General features: G+C 45.9%; 1 protein-coding gene across 2 annotated transcripts in view; it reads left to right on the top strand.

Annotated features, from left to right (window-relative positions):
- Nucleotides 1-703: 703 nt before the first annotated feature.
- TMEM132D (transmembrane protein 132D) overlaps nt 704-18,423 on the top strand; it is an 825,450-nt gene continuing 807,730 nt past the window's right edge. For both annotated transcript variants that reach the window (XM_005572614.5, XM_005572613.5), the window contains exon 1: nt 704-1,645. In XM_005572614.5, coding sequence (XP_005572671.2) covers nt 1,567-1,645 — 79 coding nt within the window. In that variant the 5' untranslated portion in view covers nt 704-1,566. The remainder of the gene's footprint in view (nt 1,646-18,423) is intronic.

Genomic DNA, 18,423 nt, shown 5'->3' with positions numbered 1-18,423 from the left:
TGAGCTTTGATGGGGTTAATTTAAAGGCTCTCGTGGAGCAGAGCAGTCCTTGGTCTAAAATTTACAGGACGGTGCTTAGGGATCTTGATGTGGGGATGCCTTAGTTGGAGATTCCGGGAGGTGTGAGTGAGAACCATGTCTTTTATCTTCTCAAAGCAATGTTGTCTTCTAATGGATCCATTTCCTGTTCCCAGTGAGCCCTGGGGAGTATACATGAAATGTTTCTAGGGACGCTAACTTGGGGGATCGTTCTGGGACGGGGCTTGAAGCCAGCATGACCTCAGTGTGGCCTGTGATTTCCTCACTCCGATTCCTGGGAGATGCGCAGGGCGGGGCGAGGGCCCCTCTCCAGCCATCCATGCGCTCTCCCTGGCGAAGAGCCTCAGGTGCCCCCGGGCTGGAGGACCTCCCCTGGGCCTGAGGTTTTGATGACGAGGGGAGGCCGTTGGCCAGCTGGACACCTGTTGGGATAGTGGGCGGCTCCGTCCTCGGGGTGCCCCAGCGCTGGGAGCCCTCGCCCGCCGCCACCGCGCGTCCGCACTCGCAGGGAGGGTGGCAGGGAGGGTGGCAGGGAGGCTGGGCGTGGGGTGGCCAGGGGGAGGTGGGATTTACTTTGCGGATTGGGGCTCACAGCTGTCACTCCGAAAGGGTGGGGCTTTTTAAAAGCAGACAAATTTTTAAGGCGAAAGCCCCAGCCGGCTCCGGGCACCGTGGCGATCGCCTCAGTTCCGTTCCGGATGCGGTCCTTGCGGAGCCGAGCCCCCGCGCCGCCTGGCAGGAGGCAGCTGCGTTGCTCGGCCGCGTCCCCGAGCCGGCGGGCCCTCCTCCGCGCACATCTGGCCCGCCTCCCCCGGGCGCAGGGGGGAGCCCCGCGTCTTCGGAGCCAGCCGTGCGCTCCGCGCGCGTAGAGCCCCGCGAGCCCCAGCCGGGCCCGGGGCCGGGCGGGCCGAGGCGGCGGCCGGGGAGCAGCCGCACCCGCCAAACTTTGGGTGCCGGAGCGCGCGCGCGCCCGAGGCCCGAGGCGCAGCGGCCGGCCCGGGATGGGGGCTGCGGGCCAGGGAGCCCCGGGCCGCCCAGCCAGCCCGGCTACCCGCCTGGGGGGCTCCGCGCCTCCTCTGCCCGCGCCCCGGGCGCCGCAGCCCCGTCACCCCGGCGCCGCCCGCGCCAGCGCCCGCTAGCCAGCTCCGGAGTCGCCGGAGCCCTGCGCCTGGAGGCGCCCCTGCCTGGGCCACCGGGGGCCACTCTTCGCTCGGGTAAACAGGAAAGGAAATACCCCTCGTGGATTAAAATTAAAAAAAAATCTGTTGGGGGCGAAGGAGGGAGGTGGGGTTTGCCTGCGCGCGTGTTGGACTCCAGAGAGCAACTCAGGAGCCCGCGCGCGGTCGTCGCCTCCCGGCCCGGCCATGGACTGGCGGGAGGAGGGCGCAGGGCGCCTGGGCTGCTCAGGCCCCTAGCCGGGCGCTCCCTCGCCACCGGCCCCGCTCCGGGCCTCTAGGGAACTGAGACGGTCTCTTCTTCGCCTGGACGGCGCCGGGGAGCGGAGGATCTGCGCACCGGGTCTCCAGGATGTGCCCGTCTGAGATGGGGACGCTGTGGCACCACTGGTCGCCTGTGCTCATCAGCCTGGCCGCCCTGTTCTCCAAAGGTGAGGACGCCGCGGCCGCCCGGCGGCCCGGGAACTAACTTCGCCTGGAGTGAGTGTGTGGGAGTGTGTGGAGGATGGGGGCGGCCGGGAGAGAGGGCTCGTGTGCATGTGTGTGTGTGCGCGCGTGGGAACGTGCGCCCCTGCAGCAGCCAAGCTCCTCAGACGCCCCTTGGCCGAAGGTGCTTGGCCTGGAGCTCTTGGGTGGGAGGCCGTAGGTGAGACTGCTAAGGAGTCGAAAGGAAAGGAAGGCCGTTTCCTGAAAGCCTTTTCTGTAAAGGGAGGGGGCGGGAGGACTGTTGAGAGGAAAGGTGGCCTCTGGAGGGCTCAGCCGGCTGTCGGGGGAGGGGATTGAGATGACCAGCAAGATTTCTGGCATTTGAGTTTGACTTTTCCTGGTGGCACTGACCTATTTGGAAATAATTTTGGAGCACTCCTGTTGTATGGGAATACTATTTCGTGTATTATAAGCTGCCAAAAATATAGCCTGGGGGGTAGCTCTGAAGAAGGGAGCTGGGTTTCTCCACGTCTGCCGCTGTGGAGGTTTGGGCACAGGGTCTGGCTCTCACCCTTCTGTAGGGTGCTGGGAGCGGCGGCCCCGCAGGGTGCACGTGGAGTTTCAGCTACAAGTTGTGACCCGAGTTATCCCAGCGGGGCCCTGACTCGAAGCCCTGTGTCAAGGCAGGAATTCTTCAATGCTGCCTCTTCTCTTCTGCCAGCATCCCTGTCTGTCATGGGAAGAGCAAGTTTGGAAGCTCTGGACAGTCATTCTAACTTGAAGAGAAATGGTGTGATTTGTGCGGGCGATTCTTTCTCATGATTGACCTGGGCTGTTCGTGTGTGGTTCCCCCACCCGGTGCCCCTTTCCTGCAGATAAACACACGGGGAGGAGAGTGAAGCGTCTCGGCTCTCTCTAATACGTGCTGCCAGAACACTGTACCGATATTTTTCTGCGAAGATTTTTGAGATGAGATCGCTCTCAGAAACTTCAAAGCCAATTATCATGCACAAAGTCTTTTAATTACATGAATTGTCTGTCTCTGAGTTCCTCCAGAATCACTGAGGTTATGTTGCTTTGGATCTGGTAATAGATGAAGACAGTTCAAATGCTGACTTTCTGTGCTGGTTCGATTTAGAAAGAGGAATTTACGTTCACCCTACTTCCCTGTCTTTGAAGTGTGGTTGAGATGGGCTCCTGTTTCCTAATTATGAGTGAGAACAGTCCCTGGGATCAGAGCTTTCTGGATTTATAATGTGCACAGGAAACCAAAGAAAAGGTTGATGAATTCAATGAACCTGACTCAGGCAGACGTGAGATTAAAAAAACCAAAATCCACAGCAACAACAGCCCAGCATTTTTTTTTTTTTTTTTGGTTGGTTCTCACTTGGTTTTATAATAGATCTAGACTCCTTTGTGTTTATGCTGCAATAACAAGGTTGTATTAAGAAAGGTACAGAATAGCTTTGGAAATAAGACCTCACTATTGTGTTTTTTCACTTAGGTACATAGGTCTGTTACTGATTTCTTTATTAGACTGAGCAGTGTTGAAGACAATTGTATTTCCCCTGATACTTGTGAACTTTTTCAACTGGGAACACTGAACATGTCCTTAAATGAGGTACTCTGTGCTGTGGAAGCCTCTTTACTAGGTGGCCAAAAATTAACATGTAAAATGTTATGATAAGCTTAGCATATGACATATTTTGTGTGTTGAACTTAAGTCAGTCAGACAGTTCAAAAGTGAATCGGTTCTGTGTGGAGACTTTGTAAGCAATTAGCAGAGTCTGAGCACATGGTAGATGATTCAGGATTAGTCACAATATGTCAAAGAACAAGAAAAAAATTAACACCCCTATTAGCAAATTGTGTAAAATGGAATTTCATGATGCAGATATGATTTATAAATTCAGGGACAGGCCCGTTCTTTTCCCAGTGTATTCATATCACCTCCCTCTAAGATTCTCTGATCACTTGAAAGTTGTCACCAGCTTGCAATCAAGTATGGACTGTATTTAAAAGGATTTTAATTGGAAGTAAACCCACAAACACACACACACACACACACACACACACACCCCAAAGTGCCTCATTTGTGTGGGGCTGATTGAAAAAGAATATTATCAAGTATTAAATACCTGTTTCCACATAGCATCATTTTTACTGTATTGTCTTTCCAAATAGGAATTTTTGAATGAAACAAAATGCAGATTTTAATGCCAGGTTAATATGCTCGAGCCTTACACGTTTATATTTCATGAGCAGAAAATGATTAGTCGTAGAACAAACCCATCGTCTTGTAGATATTTTTTTAAAAAACAAATAAAAATAAGATTTTATTGCTTGTACTTCTATGCCCCTAGGACCTAGAAAGTGTGGTATGACACACAGTTTCCCCAGTAGCTTTGTCCTATGGCCCCTAACTTTTGTGCAGAATGGCCTTAAATGTTTAAGGTCTGGCTTTGCTGGTACCTTGATGTAGTTTGCAGTGGTGCCAGCCTGCAGATGAGTTTTAATGCATTACTATGAACTTTGTGGGAGGGGGCAGGTATATGGAGGGTGGGCTGAGAAGAAAAATTAGTGAGGAGATTGGAGATGGGCAGAGGGCAAGGTGATTTTTAAATACAAAGTCAAGAGTGTTGCCACATTTAGGTTGCTTGTTACAATCCTCACGTGCATCCTTCCCAGTTATGTTCCCTTGCACGTGCTGGTAAGAAAGAAGCAGAGGCTGAGAGATCTGTGACGTTGCAAGCGGGGCTGTGGCACTGTCGTGGTCCCTGTGCCTATGGCGGTGCTGGGCACGTGCTCTGCCTGCTTCCAGCTGAGCGTGGCCAATGGCCTGGGCAGTGGGCTTCTTGGAGCGCCTTCCTGAAGCTGCTTCTATGTGTAGAGCTTCTAGCCTCTAATAATATGCTGAAACGGATGTTTAATACTTGGTAATATTCTTTTTCAATCAGCCCCAGACAGTTCAGGCACTTTGCATTGTGTGTGTGTGGTGTGTCTGTGTGTTTACTTCCAATTAAAATCCTGTTAAATATAGTTCATATTTGATTTCCAACTGGGTGACAACTTTCAAGGGATCAGAGAATCTTAGAGGAGAGGTGATATGAATATATTGGGACATGAACTGAACTGTCCCTGAGCTTATAAATCATATCTGCATCAGGAAATTCCATTTGACACAATTTGATGACACTGAGGCGTTAACTGGGTCAGAGTGAAGCTTCTGGGTAGGAGAGTACCACCCCTTATTTAAGGAAGCTGTGGACCAAAAAGAGCTTCAGAATACAGTGATAACTTCTTTAGGGGTCAAGGACTTTTTGGGAGAGGAAAGAATGTCAGAAGGGAGCCAGTTATGGGGGAGAGAGTGACTTTTTGCTTACATTCAAATTCTGTCAAATTAAAAGGACAAAGAATGAAGAGACCACTAAGTTTTGTTTTGTATGAATTAAAGAGTTAAAATATGATTTTATTAAAAATACTTCTGTGTATAGAAAGGTAGAATTCCAAGTTTGAGGATCTTTTTAACTTAGTTATGTTCTAAGAGCCAAGAAAAAATGAGTAAACAACAAAAATTTCAAAAATATTTTATTATAGAAGCTGTGCTACACAATATTTAGAATTTATCAATCAATTTTTCTGTTAATCTAGGTGTTATCCATCTTTCCACCCATGCATTCACCCATCATTCCATCTGCCCATTCATCCACCAGTCCATCCATTCATATCCATCCATCCATCCATCCATCCATCATCCACCCATCTGTCTGTCCATCCACCAGTCCATCCATCCATCCATCCATGCATGCATGCATCCATCCATCCATTCATCCATCATCCATCCATCTGTCCATCCATCCATCCATCCCTCCATCCCTCCATCCATCCTTCCATCCATCTGTCCATCCATCCATCCAATCATCATTCCATCCTTCTATCCACCCATCCTTCCATCTATCCATCTATCATTTCACCCATCCATTCATCATTCCATGTATCTGTGTATTCGTTCAACAAATATCAAAGGCCACATGCCTTCAGTGAACACAGAGCTCAGCAGGAACTATTTCCAAGTGTTGTGAGGACATAGGGCAGGTACTAAAGCGTCCTTAGGTAGGGATGTTTAGTGCCAGTCATTCTTCTAGATGTCAAAGTGCCTCACACCATCGCTCCGTTGCTTTAAATTGTAAGCTGAAACCTGGGCAGTTGCATATTTATCAGTCCCCTCTTTCTTCCTTCCCTCCTCTTTCCTATTTCATAACTGTTAACTGCCTTCTGAGCACCAATGATGTACCCCATACCGTGCTGGGCACAGGGAGTACCGTAGTAAGGAAAAGCCCAGGTTGATATGGTTACCGTTCCCAGAGAGCTTGCCATTTATAGGAGAGATAGGGGCACATGTGAATTACACAGAAAAATGTGAAGTTAGCACTGTGGGTGTGCTGTGGAGGATGGGGCGAGTGTCTCTGGATCTAGATACTTTGGCAGTTGACTTAGAGTAGCTGGGAAGACTCCCCTTGTCCGAAGGATAGGCTGGCATTACGGGGTGGACTGGGAGGAGTCAGGACTACCGAGGTGATCCACACATAATCTCCCATCTTGAGTCCACCAAGAGACTGGGACACTGGGGACTCACGAGGACAGTGTGGCCAGGAAGGTTGGGGAGAGAGCCCTGTGGATTTCGGGACTGTGTGAAGGGAGAGGAGAGAAAGTGCTGGGTAGAGCTGGGGTGGGCAGAGGTCAGCACCCTCTTTCACTCCCAAAATTCTCCAGGTGGATGACAGATCCCGCAGTCACTGTTTCATAGGCCATGTTGAGGCAGTTTGTCATTCTTTAAAGGTAGAAGGAGGGCAGGATGGATTTTTAACTTCTATACAAAGTATGTATACGTTCCCTGTGGCTGCTGTAAAAAGTTGCCACAAACGTGACTTAACAGAAGGGCATTCCCTGCAGTTCTGGAGGCCAGAAGTCCAAAAGCAGCATCACTGGGCTGAAACTGAGGTGTCTGCATGAGGCGCTGGGGGAATCCTTCCTTGCGTCTTCCAGCTCCTGGCAGTGGCTGCAGTCCTTGACTCGTGTGCAAGTGGCTTCAGATCTCTCCCTGCCCCTCCTCACATCACCTTCTCTTCTGTGTATCTGTGTACAAAGCCTCCCACTGCCTCCCTCTTAGGAGGATACTTTGCATTTCAGGACCACCCTAGTGACCCACATAATCTCCCGTCTTGACTTAGTCACGTCCCCTTTTAAAATTTCCAAAGAAGGTAACCAACATGTGCAGATTTCAGGGATTTGGATGTGAATATCTTTTCGGGGAGTGCACTTCTGCCTTTCACAAGGTTGACATTCTACAACTATTTTCTGTCTCCTCTCCTAAATTTTAACTTCTTTTAGGGGACAAAAAATAGGTATTTTTCTATCTCTGATTTCTCTCCAGTATTTTTAGCTTAGTGCTTTGGACATTGCAGGGCCTCCATACAATTTTTAACTGTGCTCCTAAGACTGTGAAATATTGCTGGAGAACATTTACCTGACAGTGCAGTGGCTTGATGCTGCCTTTTCCAGTAATTCAGAGCACTGCAGGGAAAATTTTGGTCAATAATACCAGCTAATTTTTTGAATAATTGCTGTGTGGCAGGCACTGTGTGGAGTGACTTATTAATTTTTTTGTAAATTTGCAGATAAACTCAATGAGGTAGATATGTGCTGTACCAGAAGTTGAAGTTCAGAGACGTTAAGTAACTTCTCCAAGTCATAATAACATAAAAGACGGGCAGAGTCTGAATTCTGATGCCGGAACCCATACCCCTGGCCATTCTGCCGACGTCTGATAATTATACGGAATAACCTAGGCAATTTGTCAGACAGAATTGTTACGTGGTGCCAGGCTTGCTAGGGGCTGAGTGCAGAGAGGTCTTGAGACCATTTTAGTTTTTAGCTCAGAGCCTGGTATACAGTTGACCCTTGATATTTGTTGAGCAAATGAATAAATGAACATCATGTTATTTCGTTTTCTCAGCCTTAATTTTTCCAGCAGCAACCAGAAATAACACCTGAAAGGGATTAAAATAGAGATTTACTTCCGAGACCACCGGGGAGGTTGAAGAGATTCTCTGATGGTGTGGAATGGTTTGGTTATCTCCTAGGTCAGCTTCTTTTTTGTTTTTTATTTTTGTTTTCCTCCTCCCCCATCTCCGTAGGTCAAGCTTCTCAAAGAACTTGCAGACATACCCAGTGGACTGTATTCATGATCTATTTATTCATCTACGTCACTAACATATGTGTAGGGTCCTGGGCAGGGAGGACTAGACAAGGCCTCTGGTCTTCCAGGACCAAAAGCGTAGGTGACACATTAGTGGTCTCTGGGGAATTATAAAGAATGAGGAAGAAGCATGCGGAATGAAGACGCAGACCCTTCCTGTTTGCAGAAGGAGGATGCTTGATGCTGTGAACATATGCATTGTTGATTTTGATATTTGATGCCAGACAGCACGCTTGGATGAATTGTGGAAATGATATGGTGGGGCCTCTCACAAAAGGAAGAGGAAACCAGCATGGATTTGTTGTGACATGGGACCAAAGACTCAGAATATTTTCAGATGACTTTGTCATTTATTTAAAAAAAAAATCTGCTGTAGGAAGAATTAAGGGGTACATGCAACAGTCAGAAGCCAGGTGCTTCCTTTACCCCCGTCCTTAAACCTTGGTTTCAGGAGTCACCCAAGGTGCACCCCCTCCAGAAATTAAGAATTCATAGAGAAGGAAGGCCCTTGACCTTAAAAGTAAACAAACCTGTGGCATGCACCTGAAGTGACTGAAGTACATAGTTTTAGAACAGATCAGTCAACAGTTATAAAGGTAAAAAAGATGTCTTTGAAAGAGAATTCAAATAGCCACTTCTCCTCCCTTAGGAAGTAAGTAAAGTACATAAATAAAGGGAGATTCAGATGTACATTTGAAAAGACAAGAGGTTCCAAAAAAGCGTTTAACTTTTAGTAACATTAAGTTATTCTTTTCACGAGAGTGACATTAAATGTTTATGTTTATGGGAATCTCCCTGTGCAGATTCACTAAGAAGATGTCTGTCAGGTTTCATTGTTGTTATTTGTTTGTTTGCATTTTGGTCAGGAAAGCTATAGTGGTAGATGGGAAGATGCTTCAGTGATAAAATAGTCTGCTGAGACTCAGAGTGTTTGGCACCTCTCAGGATACTGTGGCAATAAAGTATTTTGATATCAAAACAGATGGCGACATTGCCCTGCCTACTCACATTCCCTGCTGCCCTGGCCTCTCCTCTCTTGTGCAGATGAACACCTGGCAGCCACTGCCTCTTGGAACAGCAGAAGGCACGAGACAGGAAAGTCAAGCACGATGGCTCATGTCTGTAATCCTAGCTCTTTGGGAGGCCCAGGTGGGAGGATCACTTGAGGAGTCCAGGAGTTCAAGACCAGCCTGGGCAGCAAAGCAAGACTCCATCTCTACAAAAAACAAAACAAAACAAAATGAGCCGGGTGCAGTGGTGTGTGCCTATAGTCCCAGCTACTCTGGAGGCTAAGGTGGGAGGATTGCTTGAGCCTGGATGTTGGAGGTTGCATTGAGCTGTGATCATGTAATATACTCTAACCTAAGTGACAGAGGGAGACCCTGTCTCCAAACAAGCAAGCAAACAAACAAACAAACAAAAAAGAGACAGAAAAATCAGATTCCTGACTTTTGATTTCAAAAGCTGGTATCTAGTAATAGAGAACAGATTTGGAAGAACCTATCCTCCCAGGCATATGGTTTCTCAGCCTTTCTCTTCCTCCTTCACTAAGTAAATTTTTTTTTACTAGGGGAAAGGGCAGGAGAATTTGGAGGAGATGCTGGCGGGCTTTTGAGCTGCTCTGTGCCACGTCACTCCAATGACAAGTTAAAAATATACTAGATTGACTTCGTGGATATACTGGGAGAGCCACAAATGAAGACACCCTGTCCTAAATCGCCTGGAGAGGAAGCAGAAGGAATGTTTGCATGAGGTGACCAGGCAGCATGCCTGAGCATGGCTCAAGTAGCAGAATCTTTTCCTGGCAGCCAGGGCTGTGCAGATGTGGCTGAGGAAGCCCAGTTGGCCCGAGGAGGCCTTGTGGTCAAGACCAGGGAGGCACACACCGCAGTCTGTGTGGACTGACCGCAGGAGACCAGATGCCATTTGTACCAATCACAAAGCCCTCCTGGTTGTGGTGGTCACTCTGAACCTCTCAACACTTAGAAGTGATCCATGAAATCATTGGGTGGGGTGGGAGTGTGGCAGTATCTACAGAGCGTTGTTTTGCTACTGGATGGAATGTGGAATGAAGATAGAGATTTAAGTAATGTTACAAAGAAATGATTCAGTGCTTACTGATGCTGGGCACTGGGATTGGCGCTCACCCCAGCGCTGTTGTCCACACAATGGTAATGTGTACCTGGGTGGTGCTATGCTTTGGTGGATTCCCAGCAGCTCAGATGGTAGCAGATGGCGTGGTGTCAACCTTGAGCACGTTCCAAGGAGACCCCAGGACTCTGTCCCCAGCCCCTCCCAGGTGAACAAATTGCATCAGAGGCTGGCTGTCCAAACAGATGAGCTACTTCATGCAAACCTCAGAAGAGCAGCTACACAGAAGGGGTGGAGTGGTAAGGACGTTGCATAGCAGAATTGTGGCCAAAAGCTCTCCCGAGGACAACCTAACATGTGAGACAAAGGGGATATTGCCACATGCTGAACCTAGGTCACACACGCTGACTTGGGAGGTACGGGAGAGAGGAGTTTGAGAGGAACACATGTAAAAAGATTTGAAGATTTGTATGAAAATAAGCTTAGTAAGAGTTGACAGTCATGAAACTGCCAGAGAAGAAAAACGAGACACTACACCAACAAGGAAAGTGTGAGCTCTGTGGGGTGTCTTGTCAACGTGTCTTATGGAAGCGGAGGCCTGGAAGGCCAGGAGCACTCATGAATAATCACAGTTTTATCATTATGGATGTGGAATGTCCTCGTGCTTTATCTTGACTCCACACCATCAGGACTCTGTTACGTGAAGCTTCAAGTTATCTTAAGAGACTTAGGAGTCCAGGGTTGTGCTGATTTTAGATGAGGCTGACCCAGGGCCTTTAAGGATCCTACCAGAACCTGCTTCATCGCTCTCCACCTTTCAACCGCTGTCTGTTTCTGCTCTACTGGTGGATAGGCCTTGATATGGCTTGGCTGAGTCGCCACCCAAATCTCACCTTGAATTGTAATAATCCCCACAGGTCAAGGGTGGGATCCGGTGGAGATCATTGAGTCATGGGGACGGTTTTCCCCATATGCTCCCATGGTAGTGAATAAGACTCACAAGATCTAATGGTTTTGTAAATTGGAGTTCCCCTGCACAAGCCTTCTGCCTGCCACCATGTAAGATGTGCCTTTGCTTCTCCTTTGCCTTTTGCCATGATTGTGAGGCCTTCCCAGCCATGTGGAACTGTGAGTCCATTAAACCTCTTTCCTTTATAAATTACCCAGTCTTGGGTATGTCTCTATTGGCAGCATGAGAACAGGATAATACAGGCCTGGACAGTGTGATGGACAAATGACTTCACGCCCAGCCTCATCTGACGTTGGTGGGGCTTAGAGAAGGCTTCCTTCTCATTGCTGTGGGCGAGCCTCGGAATTAGCTCTGTGGGGCCTGGAAATCATGCTCCCCTTCGATCCATCCACTGAGGGATGGGAAGGTCTGCAGCAAGGGTCAAGTGCCCCATGGCAGGAGGGCTGGACCCGGGGCAGGACCAGGTGTGGCTTCCAGATGTGTGAGTGAAGGCTGAACAGAAAACAGGGCTGCTGTCTCAGCTGGCTCAGTTCACACAGTTATAATTTATAGGACGAATAAAGTATGGTCACCATATTGCATTGGCAATGGATGGATGATATCAAATCCAGAGAATTGTGCCACGTTGGTCTCCTTATGCTGAAGGGGGAGAAACAAAATTTTAACCCATTCAGAAAATGAGACACCTAGGCCCGTTATCATGGCAAGTAATATCGAAGACACTCCATGAGTTTGACTTGGAAAAGGGGCGACTTCTTTTAACTGCAGAGATGTGTCTCTTCTGAAAGAAGGATGTGCCTGCCTCTCTGGCTTCACATGGCAGAAGCAGATCCAGCAAGACCAGAGGAAGGTCCTGTGAATGAACCGAAGCCGAGCAGGGTGGGGAGGGAGGGTGGGAGAGCTTCTCACTCAAAATAAATCATAATCGTGATTTTTATTATCATTGATTGGATGCTCATTTTAGGCAAGGCAGGGTTCTAAATGTACTTTCGTTCACTCATGAAATCCTCACCACCATCCTTTGAGTAGTGGCATCTCCATTTTACAGAGGCAAAAGTTCAGGCACAGGAACTTGAAATAACTAGCCCAAGTCAACAAAAAGGAGTCCTTAGGCCAGTCAGGGTGGCTCACGCCTGTAATCCCAGCACTTGGGGAGGCCGAGCCAGGCAAATCACGAGGTCAGGAGTTCAAGACCAGCCTGGCCAACATGATGAAACCCCGTCTCTAGTAAAAGTACAAAAATTTAGCACGTGCCTGTAGTCCCAGCTACTCAGAAGGCTGAGGCAGGAGTATCGCTTGAACCCAGGTGGTGGAGGTTGCAGTGAGCTGAGATCGTGCCGCAGCACTCCAGCCTGGATGACAGAGTGAGAGCCTGTCACCAACCAACCAACAAACAAACAGACAGAGTCCTGAAAACAGGCGCCGTTATACGAACATAAATCAGGCCACTTCGTGAGAGTGTCCATTTTGGATGTCTCCAAGCAAAGACTACAAAGGTGTGGACGGCCCAGGGTTCTGGGCTCCTAGTAACAAATTGTAGCATCTCCAACACAGCTGCTTGTAGCCATAAATGATGGGGGGATGATGTGGACTGCGTGTATAGAGATTGTGTTTGAGTTAAGTAATTCCTATGGTCAGGGTAAAAAAATCCAAGTTTTACAGTTATGCAAGTGCATTTATGAAGGATATGGAATGTCCATAAAGGTAGTAAGAAAAAACGAGGAGGAGGAGAGGGAGGAGAAGGGAAGAGGGGAGGAGAAAAAGAAGAAGAAATATCCTTTGGCCCATCTGTTCACTCAGATCAAGCCAGAAAAGCAGAAAGCTAAGCAATTTGACTCGCATAACATTCTTTAAATTGAATTATACTTTGGCATGAGGTTATTAGATGGTATTGAGCAATAGTCAAGAAAGATTGGTAGAGATGGTTTAAGAATATTGTCTATTAAACACAGATTTTTCCTCTTCTAGGACATGTTGGAAAAAATTTTCTTGGGCTTTATTATCAGGAGAAAAACAGCTGCATTAATCCTTGGAAATAGTTTATACTTTATCCAGTGAGCACTGTGAATTTTATAAGTGGTCACATGTTTGGCTTTCTTTAACTTCTAGGACCCTCAGAGCTAAATTTGCTGTTTGTAAGGATGGGCATTTAAGACATGCCTCCTGTGAATAAGTTTTTTCCTTGGCTTTATTTTATTTTTCTATGCTTGTTCTGTCTGTTTTCTTGCCTACTTAATTTATCCCATTGCATTTAGTTTTTTGTGAGCTACTTCAAATTATTTTTGAAATGAAGTGAAACAATTTTACTACCCGAAGATGACTGCTTCCCATTTTGATATTATTTCATTCTAGTTGTTTTTCTATGAACTTTTAAGCCAGTTTTGTTCACTCTGTATACGGTACCTGTAATTTGTTTTCAACTTTTTTCAGTTCATGTGTTTATGTAAGTATTTCCTCGTGTTTAAAAATGTATCGTGAATATAAATTTAATGTCTGTATCATGGCTTCAAAGTTTCTATGTTTGCTGGACAATTACATAATTTGTACTTTTCTACTATTATAAGAAATAATTATCTTTGTGCATAATTTAAGTTTTGAGTTACTTCCTTAGATAGACTCACAGTTACTTAATCTCTGGGCCAAAAAAGTATGAGGAGAGCTTTTGCTGCCAAGTTCTTTCTTGAAAGGGCTGCACAATTTTGCACAGATATTAGCCAGATTTGAAAGTATCCAGTCTGCTGAACCTGATGCTCTTAGCAATGGCGAGTGTCAATGTCTGCTACACCCAACAGCATTTATACTCAGTGCTTCCGTATGCCTAGAAAACGATTCAGAAGTCTTCATGAATAGAGTTCTTGCTCTTTGATGATGTTGCTCTCAAGGCTCCAGAAGCCTGTTTTGGTCAGAGTGTGGTCCTTTGCCCTGAGATGAGTTGGCTCTTGAGGGGTGAGGGATTCGAGTGGATGAGGTCACTGAGTCTGATCAGTGGGGAGGACTCAGAATTGCGTGCAGCAGTTTCTTCCAGCTTTCTGAAGTGGGCCCCAGTGAGAGGACGTCAGTGGACAGACGATGTGGAGGTAAAGAGACTTTGGCTTCAAGGTTATGAGGAAGAAGGAAATGCATTTAAAGATGGAATGGCAAGGGTTCCACCGAGTCACCAGGGAAGAGGAAACTCCTCTAGGACCTGCTGTTTGGGCATCGCTGTTTTCAAGCAGTCAGAACACGTTTCTCTATATTTTCATCTGGAATGAAAGTTCCCTGATTCGGTGACCTCCATGGAATTCGGGAGGCCCCTGCTGCCTTAAAACTTTCACGTTCAGTCCTAGGATCTATTTGGTTTGAGTATTTTATCTTCAACAGGAAACATCAGAGGTATGAGGAACCAAGCGCATGAATCTATTTATTCAATCATTTTTGAGGACAAATTATAAACACAATATGATAGTCTCTGAGGATATAGACATGAAGATGAGATTAACTCTGCCCTCATGAGATTACAGTCTAGTGGGGGGAAATGAGGCAAGGACAGTGGTAAGTATCTCTGGCAAGCTGTACAATACAGCTGCAGAAGAATTCGCTGATTGCATGATGCGAGGAAGGACTGACATTTTTGGCTTTCATGTAACTCTTTAGAAATCTCTTTTCCACGATTGTGCTTCTTCTGTGTTGGCCATGGTCTTCACTGCTGACAGCAGATCCCACTGTGGTAGAGACAGGTTTATTAGAGCATAGGAGGTAGCAGCTAGACTCCTTGTGCACCGGGGCGCCAGGGTTGGGTGCCAGGAACACCAGCAGCCAGTGGGGACTCCCAGCCACAGTGTGTTCCTATCCTGGCCCCAATCCCAATAGTACCATTGCCTTCCTTTCAGCACCTATGGTAGTAGGGCCTGGCAGGACTACCCGTAAATAACCAAAGATAGCACTCTAGAATATGTAAGCAGGGCTGATCCCATGTGAAACCATGGCCTCATGTCACTCACTGCCCTGCTCCAAGTTCCAGATGGATGCACCTGCTCAACAGGACCTAGGCCAGGCCAAGAACCCAAGCTCTGAGAGATCCCTGCACATCCAATGTATAGGACTGGAGCTTCTTGGATTCAAGGAGTCACTCCAGAAGGCACCTAGAACTGGTGTTCTGTGTGCCAACTTTGATACTCACAGAAATACTCATCTTATTAAAGTTGATTTTTGATACTATTGACCTTGCAAAAAGCTACGTTAGAATATCTCATATGTGTCATGTTTCTCTTTTCATGAGCCTTCTAGGAAAGGATGTGAGGATCCTAATTTTGTGTTTCTTGCATTCCCTTTCATGATATTGACAGATGCATACTCAATAAATGGCTGATTTGGTTTTGATTTTTCTAGATAGGTTCTCACTTTTCTAGCATTTCAAAGTATTCTTTGTGTTTCTTTGAACTGGAGGCCCTCAAGAGGAAGAACTGTTCCTTTTTTTGTCATCCCAAAGGCCTCTGGACTACTGTCCTGGTCAGCATTGAACAGATACTATAAAGAAAAAAAATCAAAGCAGATCTTCCGTTACAAGGATCTTTCTTTAGAATCTGAAGCAAACTATAAGATAATGTCCAAGAAACTGTGGATTAAATGGAAGAGTTCCAGCTCATTTCATGGATTTAAGGAAAACTTTTCTAATAATATTTTAGTAGCAGGTAAAAAGGAAATTCTGAATGGTACTACCTAGGTTTTCCTCTAGGATTTTTATGGTATTAGGTCTAACATTTAAGTCTCTAATCCATCTTGAATTAATTTTTGTATAAGGAGTAAGGAAAGGATCCAGTTTCAGCTTTCTACTTATGGCTAGCCAATTTTCCCAGCACCATTTATTAAATAGGGAATCCTTTCCCCATTTCTTGTTTCTCTCAGGTTTGTCAAAGATCAGATGGCTGTAGATGTGTGGTATTATTTCTGAGGACTCTGTTCTGTTCCATTGGTCTATATCTCTGTTTTGGTACCAGTACCATGCTGTTTTGGTTCCTGTAGCCTTGTAGTATAGTTTGAAGTCAGGTAGCGTGATGCCTCCAGCTTTGTTCTTTTGACTTAGGATTGTCTTGGAGATGCGGGCTCTTTTTTGGTTCCATATGAACTTTAAAGCAGTTTTTTCCAATTCTGTGAAGAAACTCATTGGTAGCTTGTGGGAACTGAACAATGAGATCACTTGGACTCAGGAAGGGGAACATCACACACAGGGGCCTGTCATGGGGAGGGGGGAGGGACTGCATTGGGAGTTATACCTGATGTAAATGACGAGTTGATGGGTGCAGCACACCAACATGGCACAAGTATACATATGTAACAAACCTGCACGTTATGCACATGTACCCTACAACTTAAAGTATAATAATAATAAATAAATTTAAAAAAAAAAGGAAATTCTGAAGTTGCCTAAGGGGTACATTAGTTAGGCAGGTTGGCTGTGCTGCAGGAACAGGTAATGCCCATGTCTCAGTGGCTTAATATGAGAAAGATTCATGTGTTGTTCACTCAGAGTCCAGGTCAGCACAACCCTGGGGAAAGGAGGGTTCGAGGACCATGGAAGATGCCTTTAACATCCAGATTTGGAAATGGCTCCATTACTTCTGCCCACATCCCGTTGGTTGGCACTCGGAAACGTGACTTCCATCCCACTGCAGAGAGGACTGGGGAATGCAGAAGAACACATAGGTGTCTGGCCAACACTAACAGTAAAAGGAAACGTATTTGTTCATGTAACTGAGATTCTGGGGACAAAAATGGCATCAGGCAAGGCTTGATCCAGGTGATCTAGGCCCTATGGACCTAGAATCTCTTAGCTGTCCTTCCTGTGTTCTACTCAGACACTCTCCCTCATTTAGACAAAATGGCTTCCTAGCTCAGAATTGCATCTTATCCTAATTTTAATTAAAAGAAAGAACGTTTCTCTTAGTTCTGTCAAAGCTCTGGGCCTGCCTTTTTAGAGACCCACAATGCTCCTTGGGACCTCCCTGAATCAGTCACTGTGGCCAGAAGGATGGGCTAGTTATGATGACTGGCTCAAGCATGGGCAACAAATAAATAGAACTGGCTCACGTTAGAGCCTGGAGGGAGAACCTACCTGAATCACGTGGTATGAAAGGGGGTAAGAGTTAGATTATAGAAAACAGTATGAAAGTGGGGAAGAGTTAGATTATAGAAAACGGTATGAAAGGGGGGAAGAGTTAGATTGTAGAAAACGGTATGAAAGGGGGGAAGAGTTAGATTATAGAAAACGGTATGAAAGGGGGGAAGAGTTAGATTATAGAAAACAAGTTGGGACACTGTTACCAAAGAGAGGGTGGTGGGTACTGGGTGGTTAACAGGACAGCAACAGTCCACCCTTAGGGCTGTTAGCATTTTTTTTTTTTTTTGAAACGGAGTCTTGCTCTGTTGCCCAAGCTGCAGTGCAATGGCGTGATGTTGGCTCACTGCAACCTCTGCCTCCTGGGTTCAAATGATTCTCCTGCCTCAGCCTCCTGAGTAGCTGGGACTACAGGCACATGCCACCGTGCCCAGCTATTTTTTTTTTTTTTTTGTATTTTTAGTAGAGATGGGGTTTCACCATGTTGTTCAGGCTGGTCTTGAACTCCTGACCTCAGGTGATCCTCCCGTCTCGGTCTCCCAAAGTGCTGGTGTTACAGGCATGAACCACCACGCCCAGCCAGGGCTGTTATGATTTTTAATCTAAGATTCAAATCTTCAAATTTTCTCTAATATTTAACCAAAAAGAGGGCTTTATGTTGTTGCCTCGATGGTGACTTGAGTAGAATTTTACCCTCCTGGAGAAGTTACTCTATCCTTTGGGTGTTTGTGTAAATGTAATGTAAGCTTTTGTTTTCAATGACTGTAATTTTTTTCAGAGTCCTTAATTAGATGTAAAAACTATGCACAATGGAAATTACTGTTGTGATTAAATATTTGCATTATGTGCTGTTAAAAGCAAGCATCAAAACAGACAATTGCTTGTTTTACAAGCATTCAATATTTTGAAATGTGAGATCAGTAAAACTACTGAGAATTCTATTGAAAGAGAGAGAACAGCTCAAATAATATTATTTACATTTTCAGGGGAACAGTGTCAACAATAGGAGGGAAAACAGTGATTTTGAGTACAGCTATGTTAAAAAAAAATCCCAGCTTTTTTTTAAAGCTCTGCCTTATCTTGTTAGGTTCTGCATGTCTGCTTCCAATAAAGAGTTTTTGCTTGATTTCCTTAATTAGGGAGAACACATTAGGGAGTTGTTTGTTGCCTGTAGTTTGGATATATGCAACCAGTGGATAAAACAATGAGGAAAATGATTTCCTAGATATTCTGATGTCATAGATAGTCTGATATTTAAACTTTGGAAAGGACAAAAGCTTGTAGCTTGCATTTGGACCAAATGTCACATTTTTACTATCTTAAAGTAATTTTCCCTGAATTGTTTGCATGTGTTAAAGAGATTTTTGAT

Source organism: Macaca fascicularis, chromosome 11 (genome assembly GCF_037993035.2).
Source record: "Macaca fascicularis isolate 582-1 chromosome 11, T2T-MFA8v1.1".
Taxonomy (NCBI): domain Eukaryota; kingdom Metazoa; phylum Chordata; class Mammalia; order Primates; family Cercopithecidae; genus Macaca; species Macaca fascicularis.
The sequence above is the reverse complement of the archived record's forward strand: the minus strand, read 5'-3'. Positions and strand labels throughout refer to the sequence as shown.